This window comes from Podarcis filfolensis (genome assembly GCF_964270895.1).
Source record: "Podarcis filfolensis genome assembly, chromosome: 4".
Lineage (NCBI taxonomy): Eukaryota > Metazoa > Chordata > Lepidosauria > Squamata > Lacertidae > Podarcis > Podarcis filfolensis.
The window spans coordinates 83622505-83639818 of NC_139607.1; the positions used below are offsets into that span (position 1 = coordinate 83622505).

The 17314-nt window shown below is 43.3% G+C and overlaps 1 protein-coding gene across 5 annotated transcripts in view; it reads right to left on the reverse strand.

Annotated features, from left to right (window-relative positions):
* GRIA4 (glutamate ionotropic receptor AMPA type subunit 4) overlaps positions 1–17314 on the reverse strand; it is a 229062-nt gene that overhangs the window by 25019 nt on the left and 186729 nt on the right. For all 5 annotated transcript variants that reach the window (XR_014546993.1, XM_083609036.1, XM_083609035.1 and 2 more), the window contains exons 10-13: positions 16845–17051; positions 13471–13841; positions 10817–11015; positions 3254–3501 (exon numbers count right to left, since the gene is read on the reverse strand). Coding sequence is in view for 4 of the 5 variants with exons in the window: in XM_083609036.1 (XP_083465162.1) it covers positions 3254–3501; positions 10817–11015; positions 13471–13841; positions 16845–17051 (1025 nt within the window). In the remaining variant the exon portion in view is untranslated. The remainder of the gene's footprint in view (positions 1–3253; positions 3502–10816; positions 11016–13470; positions 13842–16844; positions 17052–17314) is intronic.

Sequence of the window (17314 nt, forward strand, 5' to 3'; positions counted from 1 at the left end):
AATACTGGGAGCCCCTCCATTTTATGCTCAGGTTGTATATATGTGCAAATAAAACCATTTCCCCTAAAGACACGACAGTCTCCGCTGACCTTCATTCCAAGGAAACTAAAGCTGAGGAAGCATCAGGAACTCCTGGATTTCCTCACCGCTCAGAGATCTAGGTGGAATGAATGTGACAATGATAAGGGTCTGAATTACACCACCCCCTTTTTGGGGAGGGATGAATTTCTTCAAATACTTATTGCCAGTGTTCAAGGAAACAGAAAGATCTTCAGAAATAAAGGGGGAGGCTTTCGACTTCGCTAAGAATGGCTGAGATGCTCCTTTAATGGTCAACTTTCGTCCTAAAAATTATTCCTCTCCTCCCTTGCCTCACAAGTTGACGAATGATCCACATGTAAAATTGTTGCAATTATCATAACTGATTGGCACTGGCTAAAGAGCTGCAAAACAAGTTACAGAGGGCACCAAATTAGAGACAGAGAGTAATTACTACAGTGGGATGGGGAAGATGAGAGTTTAGGGCAAAGAACCACACCATGTCCAATGGAATGGCTGGCTCAGTTTAAAAACATGCAACCAGCTGGCACCTCTTAGAACTATGGAGAATGCTATCCTGAAATCCAAACTGCAAGCTAAACTACACTCTCCTTGTTCATTGGTAGCATAGTTTCATTGCTTTGCATGGCACGGGACAACAATTTAGAACAAAACAAAACAAAACAAAAGCCTTGCCCTTAAGCACTAACCACTCATTAGTGGTTCCTAGCATGTGTGTTCAAATGGCACTCTTCCACTAAGAAGATTAGTTCTGACTTCTAGCTGCTGAAGATTTACCTGTCTTTTATGTTTCCGTCTCATGTTCCATCATCTTAAGCCATTGTTTTAAGCTGCTCAAAGTCCAGCAGATTCACCATCCTCCCAAACACTCCTGCAAGATCTTGTCCCTCATTTCATCAGATATGGTGTTGTTGATGATCATAGCTACACATGGAATCCATCCATGAAATTCAATGAGAAGGCCAGGGAGTAGCAGCAAAAAACAAATGGTTGTTCCCCCAAAGCAATGAAAAGGTATCACTTAAAAGCCCTCCTCAACACCATCCCCAATCTGATTTGCCCCATCTCTTTGAAATAAAATAATTTAGAGATGGTCTGCTCACAGATCCCCCCCAGCAGCGTATTTAGATGGGCTCCTACACACTGAGCTTCCTCCAAAATAACTGAGGGTCACACAATGACTTGATGCCAGGCTGTGTACAAACATTACTATTCTGACACAGCCAGTGGCTTTCACTCTATTGCCACAAAAGCCTGACTTCTGGTTTTCCTAGCACAGGTATCAGCAAACTGGAAGCGGGAAGGAAAAACTGAACTATAATGTGGTCCTAAAAGACTAGTCAGAAACAAAAAGCATTTTCTGCAGTACTTCCTTCCCCTATTTGCTGACATGGATGGACCACAATGGAAACGAATGACTAATTATCAGTTGAACAACGCAAGGCTACAGAGTTGGGAAATAACAGGAATCAGGAAGGGTTCAAATAGAAACCCAGTCCCCTGCTCAAGTGTAATGAAGGCAACTATGAGTGACAATAGATATTAGTGATGTATGAGCTCACCACAGCTCTTATAAGATTGCCTTGGAAAATGAGCCATGCTATTTTCCCCAAAACTGGGAAATAGCTTGGGCTTATTTTCAAGGCAAGCCGAAATCAGAAATAAACTGCCCGCAAACCAACACCCATCCCACCTAGTGATCCAACACTTCTCTTCAGCCATCTCTGCTTGCTCCTCCCAGAGTGTCATTACTTCCTTCCTCCTGCCTCCTTACTTGCAGAAGCATGATGCCATCACCAGAGAACTATTACATTAGTCCATTGTTTTGAGAAGGGGGAGTAAATTTGGAGGTGGATGGAGAGACCTCTCTCTTTACTTCGCTGGTGCACATCATGGCCCTATGTAGCATACCAGGTCACAAGGATTCCACAGGAAATGCAATGTTCCCAAATTCCCCCGTAGCCCTTGGTGAAATTAGGGGCTTCTTAAAGCCAGATGATTTGCAGCTGCTAGAGAGGAAATCTGGGCATTTTGTGGACACATCTGTCATTACACATTTTTCCTAGCTCGGCCTTCCCCAGTCTGTAATCCTCCAGGTGTTTTGGAGTCCAAATCCCATCAGTCCCAGTCAGCATGGATTATGGGACTTGTAGTCCAACAGTAATTGGAGGGCAGCAGGTTGGGGAGATTATCCATGTTCCACACACTGTAAAACGAGGCATTTGAATTTTTCATTCAAACTATTTGATAATCCTAAACTGTGCAAAGCTGCCACTGTTTTCAGAATTCAAAAGGATTTATGAGTTATTGCATCGTCAGCACACATCAACATAACTTGGCAATCAAACTGATTTGTTAGGGGTAGGGAAGATATTGGCATCTTTGTATGTAAAAGCAAAGACATGCAGGAGAATCCCATGCATGTTTACTCAGAATGAAGTCTCCTATTTTTCAGTGGGGCTTACTCCCAGGTAGGTGCGCATGACATTCCCTTCTAAAGTTGCAATCTAGTGTCCACTTACTAGGGAGTAAGCCAAATCAAACCCATTGGGACTTACTTCTGAGTTAAAACACATAGAATTGCACTGTATGATGCTTTAAGTTCATACGGTATAATTTTGCATCCTAATTCTTAAAAAGTTTATTTTAAAAATGGTGGCTTTGAAGTCAGTAATAAAGCTGGGAATAAAGGCGGCAAAGTTTTAAAATATTTTATGCACAAAAAGACGCTTTAACAAAGGACTCACTGAGGCTGTTTTTGTCTCAGTAATACTGTCCTTTTGAGATCATGGCGGGACAGGGAGATTCTCACCTAATGTCTGGCCACCAAAAATATGACAGGCTAAGCTACTCAGTGATATCATGCAATTCAATAAAATAAAATAAAAAACCTGTTGAGCCTGAATAGCACTTGGAGCTACATTTTGTCTTGAGGACAACTTGGAAGCAGTGTCTGACCAGTTTGTTTTTTATATGGCCTTGATAGATATACACCAATTGTGACTATTCGGTGGACTATGTTATTCGTACAACCGTTACCTCCTTGTCGATCGAAAATGTGAAATGGGAAAAGGAAGAAAAAAAAAGAACATACCATGTCCACAGAACAACACAAAAAGAACTAGATCAGGGGCATCAGGGAAGGTGGAATACTATAACAACACATGTTATATTGTTATACTATTCCACCCACCTTAATGAAGAACCCTTTGGTGTGGCTACGCCATAGCCTTTCGAATCCAGATTTCCTCCCACTTTCATGGTGTCACATGGCTTGCGCTGCTCAATGTATTCATTCATGGTGGACTCCAGGAGGAAGGCAAACTTGCCCTTGGACTTGCGGACACGGGCAACTCCCTCAGCTGTAGTCCTAGCGAACACGGACGGGTCTGTTGTGCTCATGTACGCCCACATCTTTTCATACACTGCTATTTTAGATCTCTGAAGGAAATTAAAAGGAGATTAGATGCAGCAAAGGGACGAGGTCGCCACAGAAACAGGTCACAATGCATAATGTATCAGGAGTCAGGTGTTTTTTGATCGCTCCGTGGAGGGAAAAAGATACCTTTCGATAGCATTAGAGTCATTCGTAGGAAGATACTGCAGTCCTGACATTGCTTACCGCCGAACATGCTCGCAAGTTTTATGCGCAGCCATGTTAAAATCATTTCCAGGCAGAAGCACGACAAACAGAAGAAATTATTGGAGGTGTCAGAATGACTGGCAGGAAATGTAATGATTGCTAAATGTAGCCTTTTGTACAGGTTGGTTCGATGCAAGCAGCAAAATTTGGCTACACACAGGGCTGTGGAAAGAAAAGTTGCACAGACTGTTGCTGTGTGTACAGCCTGTGCATTTTCCCCATGGAATGGTCCCATCCTGTGCAAATAGCCACCTCTGGATCATTCATAGAGGTGGCCATTTGGCACTACATGGGAGCATCAAATCCACGCAAAGTAACTCTTACTCATGCTATCTAAAGGCCAATTCTGCCATTCACCAGCCCTGCTAGACCTGCTAATAAAGGGAAAAGGCCAGGAAACAGCTGAATAGCACCAACATATGCAGTTAATAGCTAAATAACCATTTCCTATGGTCAGATGCAAGCTTGAAATACTTGCTTGATAGACCCGCCTTGAATAGATTTGCCAAAGGCCTGTCTATGGCCATTACCTATTAACTGTCTATTGCCCAGTTATCTCCCTAGTGAATGGAAGGCAAAAATAAACTCAGAATGTGCACTAAGGCAAAAAGTCACCAGTGTAGTAGAAATAACTAAATTCACAAGGCACGCAACAGTGTAGAATGTGTGCATATGCTGAGTAAGAAAAGAAATCACACCAGTGAGAAAACATGGTGTGGTTCTCCTGGAAGCTTTATGTAGGTCTGAGGAGCACCTGTTCAGACATATCCTTGTTTTAAGAGGCTTAGCTTTTGAGAATGGCTGATCTGCCTACAGCTCCCCTTCTTGGCTAGAGCTGGGTTATGGCACACACAATGAATCACCAACAGGCATCCTTTGAGTTTCACATTCAAACCCCACTGCAGGCTCAAGTCCTGGCATCTGGGGTGGTGGAGCATGTCCCAAGGCCCTTTTGCATTCCTCTGGAAGTATAACAGGGCTCAGAGAGGACATCCCTCTAGAAGCTCCCTCAAGGTTTGTGTCAAACAGCTGAAACATGCATTGTTAGGTGGTTCTTATACCGTTTCATTGAACTATGTTCTATTCATATTTAGGACAGAAGGCCAAGGGTAAAAGTGATGGAGGACATAATTTAAAGTACTATTATACCACTTTGACAGTCATGGAGAATCATGGGGACTATAGTGTTAGGATATTTCCGTTCCACCTTAAAAGGGAGCAGGATGTTTTGTATAACAGCCTGCGTATTTCCTGTTCACAGGATGTTTATGCTATATGTTCCTTTCGTTTTCTGTCTGTCTTGCCTGAGCAGTCGGAGCAGACGGTCATGTTTTCTTTGTTCTGACCAACGCCAAATAAACTGTAAATATGCATGTTCTGCTCTCATGCTGTGCAACTTCTTGCTGTGTGAATTCTGCTGTTAAGAGTGTGCACTAAGCCAGAGGCTTAGTGTCGCTAAATAGCTGATACTGCGTGACTACGGGAGGTCGATGGATCGTCCGGCACCGAGCTTGGCAGCTTCAGATGGACTCTATCTCCCTGGCAGTATCCCAACAACGGGTTATGGGCCCAGATTCACGGCACTTGCAGGAGAGTAAGACTGCGACAGACTGCTGAGGTATGTGTTGGGAAAGCGAAAGCAGAGGCTTTTCTGTTGCCGCGGCAGCCTCTTTGATGTCCGGCTGGCCTAATTGGCCTGGGAGCCGAGCCAAGCAGGCTTCGTGATTTATGAGGTGCCAAGATAAGGAGTCTCTGAAGTGAAGAAGACTCACGGCTGATGTTAAGAGGTGGAATGGAGTTTTTCCAAGCCTCTGAAGCTGCTGAGTGCCCAAAATTAAATCGGGACAATTATGAGACCTGGGCAAAATGGTGTGAGAGTTTGCTGCGTCAGTTTGGAGTCTGGCATACTATATCAGAAGCCACTCCAGTTCCTCGGACAGAGAAATGGCAGGGCCAGAATTTGAAGGCCGTGGATATTATAGTTTTATCCGTCTCTCTGGAGGAAATAAAGACGCTTGCTGGAAATCTCACGGCACGTGACATGTGGGATGCTTTGAAAAAGGCCCACCAGCCAATAATCCCAGCCCAGTGTTTGAATGCATCGGAGGTCCTGGCTGTTTCCCAGAATGCTAGTGAATGCAGGGATGCTGAGGGCACCGGTTGCAAGCTGCAGGGGGAGAAGACTGCCACGTCATCCCAGGCAGCATTCCAGCCTCCAGGGGGAGCCAAGGAGTCGGCAGCTGAGAGCTCTGTTTCCCGTGAGAACCAAGGTCAGAGCCTTTGCAGAGGCCGGAAGACCAGATGTAAACAGAGCAAGATGCTTGCAGGTGGCCAGGAGCGGGGGGGCAAGTTGCAAAAGCCCACGCCAGTGGAAAACAAGGCTATGTTTGCTGGCACAGCTTCACCAAAGGCTAAAGGCAAGTCTGATGGCCAGGAGCAGGGGGGCAAGTTGCAAAAGCCCTCGCCAGTGGAAAACAAGGCTATGTATGCTGGCACAGCTTCACCAAAGGCTAAAGGCAAGCTGCAAATGCCCACGCTGGTGGAAAACAAGGTTTTGTTTGCCAGCAAATCTGCTTCGAAGGGGAAGGCCAGGTTTATTGTTGACTCTGCGGCCACGCGCCATCTCACCAAAGACCGCCATCTGTTTGTGTCCTTCACACCTCAAGATGGAGAGGTCCAGCTGGCTGATGGAAGGACTTTGCAAGCTACAGGAGTTGGGACTGTGAAACTTGAAAGTCTGCATACTACCATTAGTAATGTTCTTTTTGTTCCAGGAGCTGTGGACAATTTGCTTAGTGTCCCACAGCTAAATCGGCGTGGTTTTGAGGTTTCCTTCAAGAGGACTGTCTGTATCATCAGAAAAGGCAAAGAGGACTTTTTGCATGCAAAGTTGTTGGATGGTTTGTTCTGTCTAACTTATGATGATGTTGCTGTGTCTAATGCTGATACTTGTTGTGTTGCACAAACTAACAAGGTTCTTCATGCAGGATGCATTCATGATGCACATCGAAGATTTTGTCACCTCTCTTGGCAAGCGCTAGCCAAGATGCCTGAGTTGGTTGAAGGTTTGGACATCAAACCTTGTAAATTTCACATGAAGTGTGTATCTTGTGCAGAGAACAAGGTGAAGGTTGCTCCAAAAGGCAAGGAGTCTAGCAGGCAGGCTTCCAAACCCTACCAGCTAGTTCACGCAGACCTGGTAGGTCCTCTAGCGCCCTCTTTGGGAGGGGCAAGGTACTTCATGGTTCTAATTGATTCTTTTTCCAGGTACATTCATGTGTTTATGCTCGAGCAGAAATCGCAAGCATTTCCTAGGTTCAAGGCATTCTGTGCTTGGTTGGAGAATGCTCATGGTAAACGTATTGGCTGTCTGTTTACTGATCGGGGCGGGGAGTTCACTTCTCAGCAGTTTGAAGCTTTCCTGACTGAGAAGGGAATCCAGCATGACTTGTCAACGCCTAGATCGCCATGGATGAATGGGCTTGCGGAGAGAGCAAATCAAACGTTGCTGCAAGGGATAAAAACCTTGTTGCATGATGCCAACCTCCCTGAGAAGTTTTGGGGGGAGGCTCTCTCGAATTTTGTTTACACTTTTAATCGCAGACTGTCATCACCTATTGGCTGCACTCCCTATGAGAAAATGTTTGGTAAGAAACCTAACACCAAGCACTTGAGAATCTTTGGTTCTGACATGTGGGTACACACCCCACAAAGCAACAAGCTTGGGAAGCGTGGGGCACATGGTTTGTTCATGGGGTACGATAAAGGTGCATACAGAGTATGGATGACTAACTCAAAATCCATAAAGTTCACAAGGAGTGTTGAGTACAATCCTAAGTGGGGGGAAAATGTGGGAATTTTCCAGAGTTACCCAGAGGAGGATGAAGGTGATGTGAAGAAAGCAGATCATGCTGAGAAAGCTGAGGAAACTGAGGACGATGATGATGATGATGATGATGATGATGATGATGATGATCAGAGTTCGGATTCCAGTTCAGTGGGCGGCGCTGCTGCTGCTGTCAGTGACAGTGATGACACAGCAGACTACAAGAGCGCAAAGGCCTCAGTCAGACCATCTGATGCATCTGACAATGAACTGGAAGAACCACTGTTCACCATTGGTCACTTTTCTCCTAAGAAGGAGGAGATGAGTCCAGAAGACTTGCGTCTGGTTCGCAGGTCTGAAAGGGCGACCAAAGGCAAACCTCCAAAGAGATTTGCTGATGAGTTTGCTAAGACAGCAACTGCTGTTCTTAGTAGCTCAGAGAAGGTGTGGGAACCTTCAAGCTTCAAAGAGGTCCAGAAGTTAACCTCTAAAGATGCTGAGCCTTGGCTTAATGCCATGAAGGCTGAAGTTGATTCCTTGAACAGGAACCAAACTTGGGAGCTGGTACCGGTAGTCCCAGGGATGAGACTGGTTGGCAGCAAATGGGTCTTCAAGGCCAAGACAGACCAGAATGGCAAGGTTGTCAGACACAAAGCCAGATTGGTTGCCAGAGGTTTTTCACAGGTACCAGGGCAGGATTACCACGAGACCTACTCACCCACGGTCAAATATGAGAGCATTCGGCTGATGCTCAAAATCGCTGCGGAGGAGAAACTGCATGTTTCCCATCATGACATAAATACAGCTTTTTTGTACGGGATTTTGGGGGAGGAGCTGTACATGCTTCCACCTGACGGGATGCAGATACAGAAGGGAATGGTCTGTAAACTGCGGAAATCCTTATATGGTCTCAAGCAGAGTGCCAGGTGTTGGAACACAAAACTCACTGAAACGTTGCTTTCTCTAGGTTTTCACCAGGGCAAAGCTGATCCGTGTGTGTTTGTCAAGGAGGAGGGGCAAAACAAACTGTATTGTTTATGTTTTGTTGATGATCTTCTGATGTTTTGGAAGAATCAGGCTTTCTACCAAAGCACCCTAGCTCAGCTGAAGGAGCACTTTGACATGAAGGATCTTGGTGAGGTATCCAACTATCTTTCTCTGCAGGTGGAGAGGGACCAAGCAGGTAATTTTCTGGTACACCAAACACAGAAAATTGCTGATGTATTAACCAGGTTGAATTTGGTTGATGCAAACCCAGCAGACACACCGATGGTGACAGGTTACCAGGTAGACAGTACTGCTGAAGCGTTTTCTGACACAACGCTGTACAGATGCATTCTAGGCAAGTTGAATTTCATTGCTAGATGTTCAAGACCTGACATTGCTGTAAGCACTAACCTGCTTAGCAGACATGCTAACAATCCTACTGTTCAGGATTGGAAAGCTCTGAAGCGCATAGCCCGGTATTTGAAAGGGACTATGCACTACAGGCTGAGGTTCACCACTCAGAAGACTGGAGGTCTTGAAATCTTTGCAGATGCAAGTTTTGGAAGTGACACCACGGATGGTACAAGCACTTCTGGAGTGTGCTACATGTACAACCACTGCCTGTTTGACTGGTTGTGCAAAAAGCAGACGACAGTTAGCCTAAGTTCCTGTGAAGCAGAACTCAATGCTCTGTCATTTTCACTCATGGATTGTGAATGGTTGATGCAACTGTTTAAGGACATTGGGGTTTCTGTGAAATGTCCTATACAAGTGTATCAAGACAATAGATCTTGTTTGACTTTGCTGAACTCGGAGAGTTGCAAGCAAAGGACCAAGTACTTGCAGATTAAGCTACATCGTGCAAGAGAGTGTATTCAGAAAGGACTCATTCAGGTGTCCTACATGCCAGGAAATGAAATTCCTGCTGATCTGTTGTCTAAGGTTGTTAACAGAGAACAACTTAAGGTTTACGTACAAAGGTTGCAATTGGGTTGAACCACAGGTACTACAGGTTACACGGAAAGGGGGAGGATGTTAGGATATTTCCGTTCCACCTTAAAAGGGAGCAGGATGTTTTGTATAACAGCCTGCGTATTTCCTGTTCACAGGATGTTTATGCTATATGTTCCTTTCGTTTTCTGTCTGTCTTGCCTGAGCAGTCGGAGCAGACGGTCATGTTTTCTTTGTTCTGACCAACGCCAAATAAACTGTAAATATGCATGTTCTGCTCTCATGCTGTGCAACTTCTTGCTGTGTGAATTCTGCTGTTAAGAGTGTGCACTAAGCCAGAGGCTTAGTGTCGCTAAATAGCTGATACTGCGTGACTACGGGAGGTCGATGGATCGTCCGGCACAGAGCTTGGCAGCTTCAGATGGACTCTATCTCCCTGGCAGTATCCCAACATATAGTTCATTCTGGGAATTGTAGTTCTGTGAGGTCAGCACCCCAAACAAACTACAGTTCCCTGGATTCTCTAGGACCTTTAAAGTGGTACAATAGTGTTTTAAATGTATGGTGTGGGTGGAGTCTAATAAATTTCACCACTTGCCTAACTATCCTATCAAAGGCTAGGCTGTTTCCAGTGTTTAAGAGTCTATATTTAATGGCAATGAACACAATCCTGTCCAAGTTAAACACTTTCAAGTCTCCATGGCCAAGCATATAGTGGCATCAGTGGGACATAAGAGTCCTTAATTATGCCCAGCAATTTCTGTTTCCAAGCTTCTAGAAAAGGGTACGTTTTACATTTCTGTAGCAGAAAAACAAAATTAAAGTAACGTGAATAGAAAGCTTTACAAGATGAATGTGGTTAGGCAAAAGACTGGAACAATGTCTCTTATAGTTACAGACTTATAAAGCAACCCTTTTGCTTCATTCCAGTGCCTGGAATTACATTATTATGCATCTTTTCATCAAAGGGCGCCTTCAGAAAACCCGTAAGCAAGAGTGAACCTGAAAGACCCCTTAGAATCATCATATATACTCAGAACTCCCTTTCGTCTCCATGCTGTGGTTTGCAATCAGCTAGCAGAGCAATGCTATATTAATTACCTCTGCCTCTACAGTCCCTAAGGGCAGTTCCTAGCTTGACATGTCAAGATCAATATATTTGCCACAAATTAAAATGATTGCAAATGCCAACAAGTGGCATTGGAGTTTCAAAAAACACAATGTCAATATTGTTGGAGCTACAAGACCACAAATCTGATTTTCCATAATGCATCATTATTCCGACTGAGTTCCGAACGCTTCCCAGGTAGAGCAAGGGAAACAAGAACCTAGTAGGCATGCCAACTTACTCTGAAGAATTCTTTCGTCGACCCAGAGTCCAGTGTCCCATATGCAATTTCAGTTTGTTTGGCAAGGTCTTCTGCGCTTTCTATGGGCGAGACCATTCGCTCAACAGTCAAGAAAGCCGCAAGGTTAGCGGTATATGATGAAATAATGATGAGTGTGAAGAACCACCACACACCTCCAACTATGCGACCTGAGAGAGATCTAAACATGAATAAGATAATGCATATTTTCCTATCTTTTGACCAAGGAGAAAGAGAAAGAGAGAGAGACAGAAAGAGAGAGAGTGAGAGACACCATTATTACAGGAAATTTATTCGCCAAGCAGCAGTAACTGGGACTGAAACGTAACAGGACCAAAGTTCTGTTTAACCAAGCTTCTCCTGATATCCGGTGCTCAATCCAGGATACAGTGAGTGTGGCGTATAAATAGAAAGGCAATATACCTCTGAGTTTTAATTATATTTCTCAAATGAGAAAGCAGCTGCTACAGCGGCTGGAGTTCAGTGGTTTTCAAACTGCATTCAGGGGAATAACAAGGCTCCTTGTGAAAATATAATTCGCTGAAGAAAAGCTTCTTTGAAAGACAGTTTGCCCACCACGACTCATCTTCCTGTCAGTAAGGGGGTGTGTTGAATGGCTTGCAGGACACATTTTCAGTTAGTGAGTCTCAAAATACCCGGCTGTACATGGTCTGAGATGGAATCCTAAGTACTGTGCCAGGGTTCTTTGGCAGATAGGTCTCTAGAAAGGACTGAGTGAAGGTTGGAAGTTTTTAAAACAGCCAGGCTAAATTACCTTCTGTATTCCAGGAACATATTCTTACATACTTAGCAAGGTATGCTTAAAAAGAATCCAGCGTGCTCTGTATTTGTTAGGACATTCTATGAAAGAATTCAACACAAAGATGCCTGCCACATCTAAGTAAGTTATAGACAACATGGTCTATATGTATCCAATTGGATAGCCATCAGGAAGAACTCTTTGGATTTTCACAGCAAAATTGACTGTCTTTGAAAACTGTTTACACCGCAGTACTAGATATAAACCCTTCAACTCCATTAACTTTATAAAGTCTAGACTTTATAGACACCCAAACAGACACACTGCTATCTGTGGCCAGGTTTTGCCTAGAAATGAATGAGAACAGTCCTTACTCAGAGAAAATCAGTGATGCTTAAGTCCTATTGAAATAAGAAACCGATTGGGACTCCTTTCAGGTAGTGTTTTGGGTCTGGGACCCTGGGAAAAATAGCAAAATCGCTTTGTTTTTCACATAAGTTGTATGCACGTTTGACAAATAATACTCCACTATTGGGGGGGAAAAGCACATTTCAACACAAAAACAGAAACTCATTCAAATGCAGTCCAGGCCTCATGAAATCCCTAGTTTCGGCAGGACTAACGTCCAACAAACATCCTCTGCTCTGTATCCTAAGTGTGTACTCCATTATGCAGGTTTTGATATTGATTTCTGTACAGCATGGTTGCACCCTAAATTCTGATTCTCTAATTTACGTTCCACCTGCTGCATTTTCCATATTACCTTTGGGAGTCTGAAGAAATAACTTAAGACAATGCAGCTGTCTGAAGATTGCCTACATTTGAGCAAGGCCAAGAGTGGACATGTGGAATGCCTAATGTTTATGCAACCCAACAGTTGTGAGATGGACGGGGAGTGAGGTTGGAGATAAGAGGGAGGGACCGCTGTCGAGGCAATGGAATAGAGGCTACTTCAAAGGTAGATAGTGTAGGAATGTACCTGTTGATAAGTGTGCATGATCAATGTGTGCATGCTATGACAAAAATATAACCAGTTAGCTTAAAGTACTTTCTTTGAGAAGATGTGTTAGAGTTCTTTGTACTATGCCCTGGACATCTCTTGCTCCCACCTTACTTGGTGGGTGAGGGATCCTACTGTAGCAGTGAAATAAAGATTTCCCACAGCAGTAGCATTTTGGCTCAAGAAATGGAAAAACAGAGCAACTGAAATGCACTGGGAACAATGGGAAAGCATTTTCATATTGTCTTCGTATAATACGGAGGCTGCTGGCTTCATCCCAAACCAGAGCTGGCCAACGCCTGTGTTTTGGGGGGACACATTCTGCTTTCCATACGGGTCTAGTTGCCAGACACACAAAATACAAGCTCCTGAGTGATCATATGCCATAATAAATTTGATGTTACCTAGTTGTAAGGGTTTCCCAGCTGTAGCGCACCTATGCATAACATTACGTACAAGCGTGAACATTTACAAACAACATACATAAGTACGGTACATTCCAGATCCAAAATAGAGATGCAGCATTAAAGATAGAATATCCATTACAATTCTTCCCCCCAGTACCAACCCAGGAGTTGCCAATTGGCTGTACCTACCTATTGCCATTAACAGAATCCCTGCTTTGCAAAAATAAAACGAATCTCCGTGAAACTTTAAAAACTACAAGAACCTGAAACGTACAAAAGGTTCAAAATGATTCAATATGGCTGTCTGATTTGAAAGGGAGACAATTACTCGGAACACGTTAATGAACAGAAGAATCAATTTTAAAACATCAGCAAGCAAGTGGCTGCCTCTTGTGTATGGTATTGTGTATCCTCACTGCTGATAATAAAATATACATTTTTAAAAACAGAGATATCATTTCATACCAACCTGGGAGAAATATCACATCCTTGCTGCATGAAGGCACCCAGGGAGAACCACAGGCTGTTGAAGATGCCAAATTCATTGGGAGGCTGGTCACTGGGCCCTTCTTTGCCGTCCTCTGGCTCCTCTGTGTGCCACTCATATGGACTAAACCTGCTCACCAGGAACAGGACAACGCTGACCCCAATGTAGGCAAAGACTATGCACATCCAGATCTCGTAGGCTAAGGGGTCCAGAAAGGAAAACACTCCAGGTTTAGATTTCTGAGGCTTTTTGATCATAATGGATATGCCCAGACTCATAAAGGGCTTAGAAAAATCGATAACCTCCTCTCGTACCAAAGTGATGGTCAGAGGCGCGACAGCAATCTCTGCTTTCTGCAAAGAGAAGGAGAACCCAAACAACTACAGATTAGAGAAACACGAAATGGCACAAATTGTTTTGCAACAAATGGATGCATTAGACTTTTGCCCTCTTAAAACTAAAGGCCAAAATGGAAACAAAAGAAAGTGAATAGGGGACTGTGTGCGCGCACATGTACATGTGTGTATTCTTATTGCATAAATATCATTCTATAATCTATTATTAGTAGCATCAATGCCTCTTTGATCATGAACCTTGAAAAGTACCTGGAGCTGAAGGAGGAAGTTGAACGAATGACAGTCTTTCTCACTTCCTCTTTCAGCTCTGTGTTCTTCTCAAGGCTCAGATTAATTCTGCTAGATCCAACTTTTACACAGATCCCTTGAAAAAAGTAGAGCACTTCCTATCTTTCTGTCTTGGTGGTGGCAGGAAACACCTGATCCAGGGGAATGAACTGGAATGGTCTGAACCTGCCTGGAAATAGAAACAGGTCATGCCAATTGAACCGGGTTTTGTCTTTTGCTTTTCACCTGATTTTTCAAATACTCACCTCATCTTGAACTAACTTAAAGCATCGTGCTTATTTTGAACTAACCTATGGGAGGCCAGGCAGTGATCTAGCCTGTATAGCACTTCTCTGCACACTATGTACATTCCCACTGTGCTTACAAAGCACATTCAAATGTTACCTTGCTTGTGGAGCCATTTGTGTGTGCAGCCTGGAGTTCCATGGGGCTTTGGACTGCAGCCAGTGCCATCAGCTCTGAAGAGCTTTAACAGTGTCTAGAACAGAGCTTTCCAAACTGTGTGTTGCGACACATTAGTGTGTCAGCTACAGTGTGTAGGTGTGTCATGCGAATGCTCTTATAAGGGGTTAGTTTAACCTCTGGTTTCCTAGTAAAATTGTGTCGCGAAATGATATGTCTAAAAAGTGTTACACCAACATGAAAAGTTTGGAAAGCTCTGGTCTTTTAAGAGTGCATGGCTCCATTTATCAGAATGAGTCAGGCTCATTATCAGCATTTCCCATTTTGACTAAGCAATAAAGAAAATATGGATATCCAATAAAAAGGCATGGTGTAAAGTGTGGAACCTCTTGAATGCTGCCGCCTGTTTCAATGGCTTAATTCACATTCTCTTTTTTCCTTCTCAAATATTCATTTTCAAGGAAGCTTAACAAAATGCAGCATAAATTACTTGAACTTCAGAGCCTCATTCTTTGTTAGACTTTGACAGAAATGGGCAATGACCTCCTTATTCATCATGCAGTGAGTGGATAACATTCCATGGCAGAAGAATGAATATTTAACCGGAGTTGACTGCTGGAGATTTTGAGAACACCTGCAAAAGGTAGCTAATTGCATTCATCACTAGAAAGTGCTTTGATGAATAAGCTCATCACTAAAGATTATAGTGTTGTGCAGATAATATTTTAGTCATCTAGATTCATCAGAAAAACAGCAAGGATCCCCTAGCTCTGCAGGACAGTCTTCTTTAGATATCTCAGTTGGTAGAGCATGAGACCCCTTAATGTCAGGGTTGTGGGTCTGAGCCCCACATTGAGCAAAAGATTCATGAATTGCAAGTGTGTTTAAAATTTCAGACCTAGTCTGCAATCCTATCCACAATTACTCAGGAATAAGATGGATTTTTCTTTGGAGTAAATAAGCATTGGATTGTGCTGTGTACCAATATAAAACGAAAATATATTTGAATTCAAATAAACAAAAAAACAAGCTTTGGGTATTGTTACAAGGATTTCACGGCTTGCCTCCAATCTGTGTTTGGGAGTGAACCAAAAATGGGTTTGGCTAAAGTGAAGGATCATCCTAGGTGGAGGGCTGTTCCAAACATGATCCTGCTTTCTCATGCACAGGTATATTCAAAAGTGTAAGGACATCAGATGATAGGTCAATCGGTGGAGCATGAGACCCTTCAGGGTTGTGGGTTTGAGTCCCACGCTGGGGACTCCTGCATCGCAGGGAATTGAACTAGATGATCTTTGTGGTCCCTTCCAACTCTACAATTCTATGGTTATATGATCACCTCCCAACCATCCTCAGTCACTCAGTGAACCACCCAGTCTTCAAAGCATCTCCAGCCCTGCTCACAAAGTTATGCTGATAAATGAAAATTTCTCTTTCTTCTTCACTCATTCTAAACAGCAGAGCAGGGCTCCTGTCTACACCGCACAGAGATTGTTGGAACCAAACCTTTGCTGCTGAGGGAGCTTATCAGATGAAAGAGTCTTGGCTGTCTGCTGAAACCAGAATAGGAGCATCCAAAGCTGCCGTATACATAGTCCAACCCAGTGCTGTTTTTCTGGGGGGTACGCATACCCCTAAACATTTTGTGAATCTTTGTACTTTTGAGTCAAAATGAGAGTACCCCTAAACATTTTTTTTTTGGGGGGAAGCACTGGTCCAACCACTGCTCATTGCTGTCTACACTGATAAGCTTCAGATCAGAGTCTTTTCCAGTTCTAGAGTTGCCAGGATTGAACTGGGGAGCTTTTGTATTCAAACCATTATCTCCACCAGTTGAGCTGCAGCCCTGCCCAGCAATGAGAAGGTGGGGGCAGCCTTATCATTCTGCTTTTCAGTGTACACTTTCATACCTCAGTAGTTCACTTGTAGTGTCAAGATGCATTTCCATATTTTCTAAGTGATTAAAAGGGAACGTTCACACTCACTAGTTTAAATGTTCTGAGAAATGATCCATCAACAGGGAAATTGTTTTAATGTCCCTTCCAGAATGGAAATGCAATTTTCTTTCCAAGCGAAGCATTTCCTGAACATACATGCACAGTTTATAAAAGAGGTTGTGGCGTGCCACCTGCATGTCTATTACAGCTCGGAGGTAATATTTAGATTATTCATCAGGGATTGTCAACATTCATATGTCAACATTTGCCGAGAAAAGAGCCAGACAATCGCTGGGACATATATAACCCTACATGACAACTACACTCATGAGAAGTTGATGCAAAAGTTGGCATCAAAAATAGATATGCTTACCCCATACACCAGTTCTCCCACCATCCCATTCCAGATTTTTGTGTTTGGATCCCTTGCTCCGTATTTTCCATCAGGAACAATAGCAATTTTGTACTTGATGCCAATATGCTTTGCAATTTCTGATGCCAGGTCTACACAGTATCCTTCATACTTGTCATTCCCTTCAAACAGTTCTCTGTTTTTTTTCCACATAACATATGGGGCTTCCTACAATGAAAGAAGGAGAACTGTAAAAGATAAACATATAGCATAGCCTGTCCAAAGGTACATGTTATTTACCACCAGCTGTGTCATATTGGAAGGTCACATCAGATATTATTGAACTGATCACAAAATGGAAAAAGAAATCCATAGGAAATCTATCTATCTGTCTATCATCTGTCTATCTATCATCTATCTATCTATCTATCTATCATCTATCTATCTATCTATCAATCAAATTTGCAACATATGACATACACTTGTCCAGC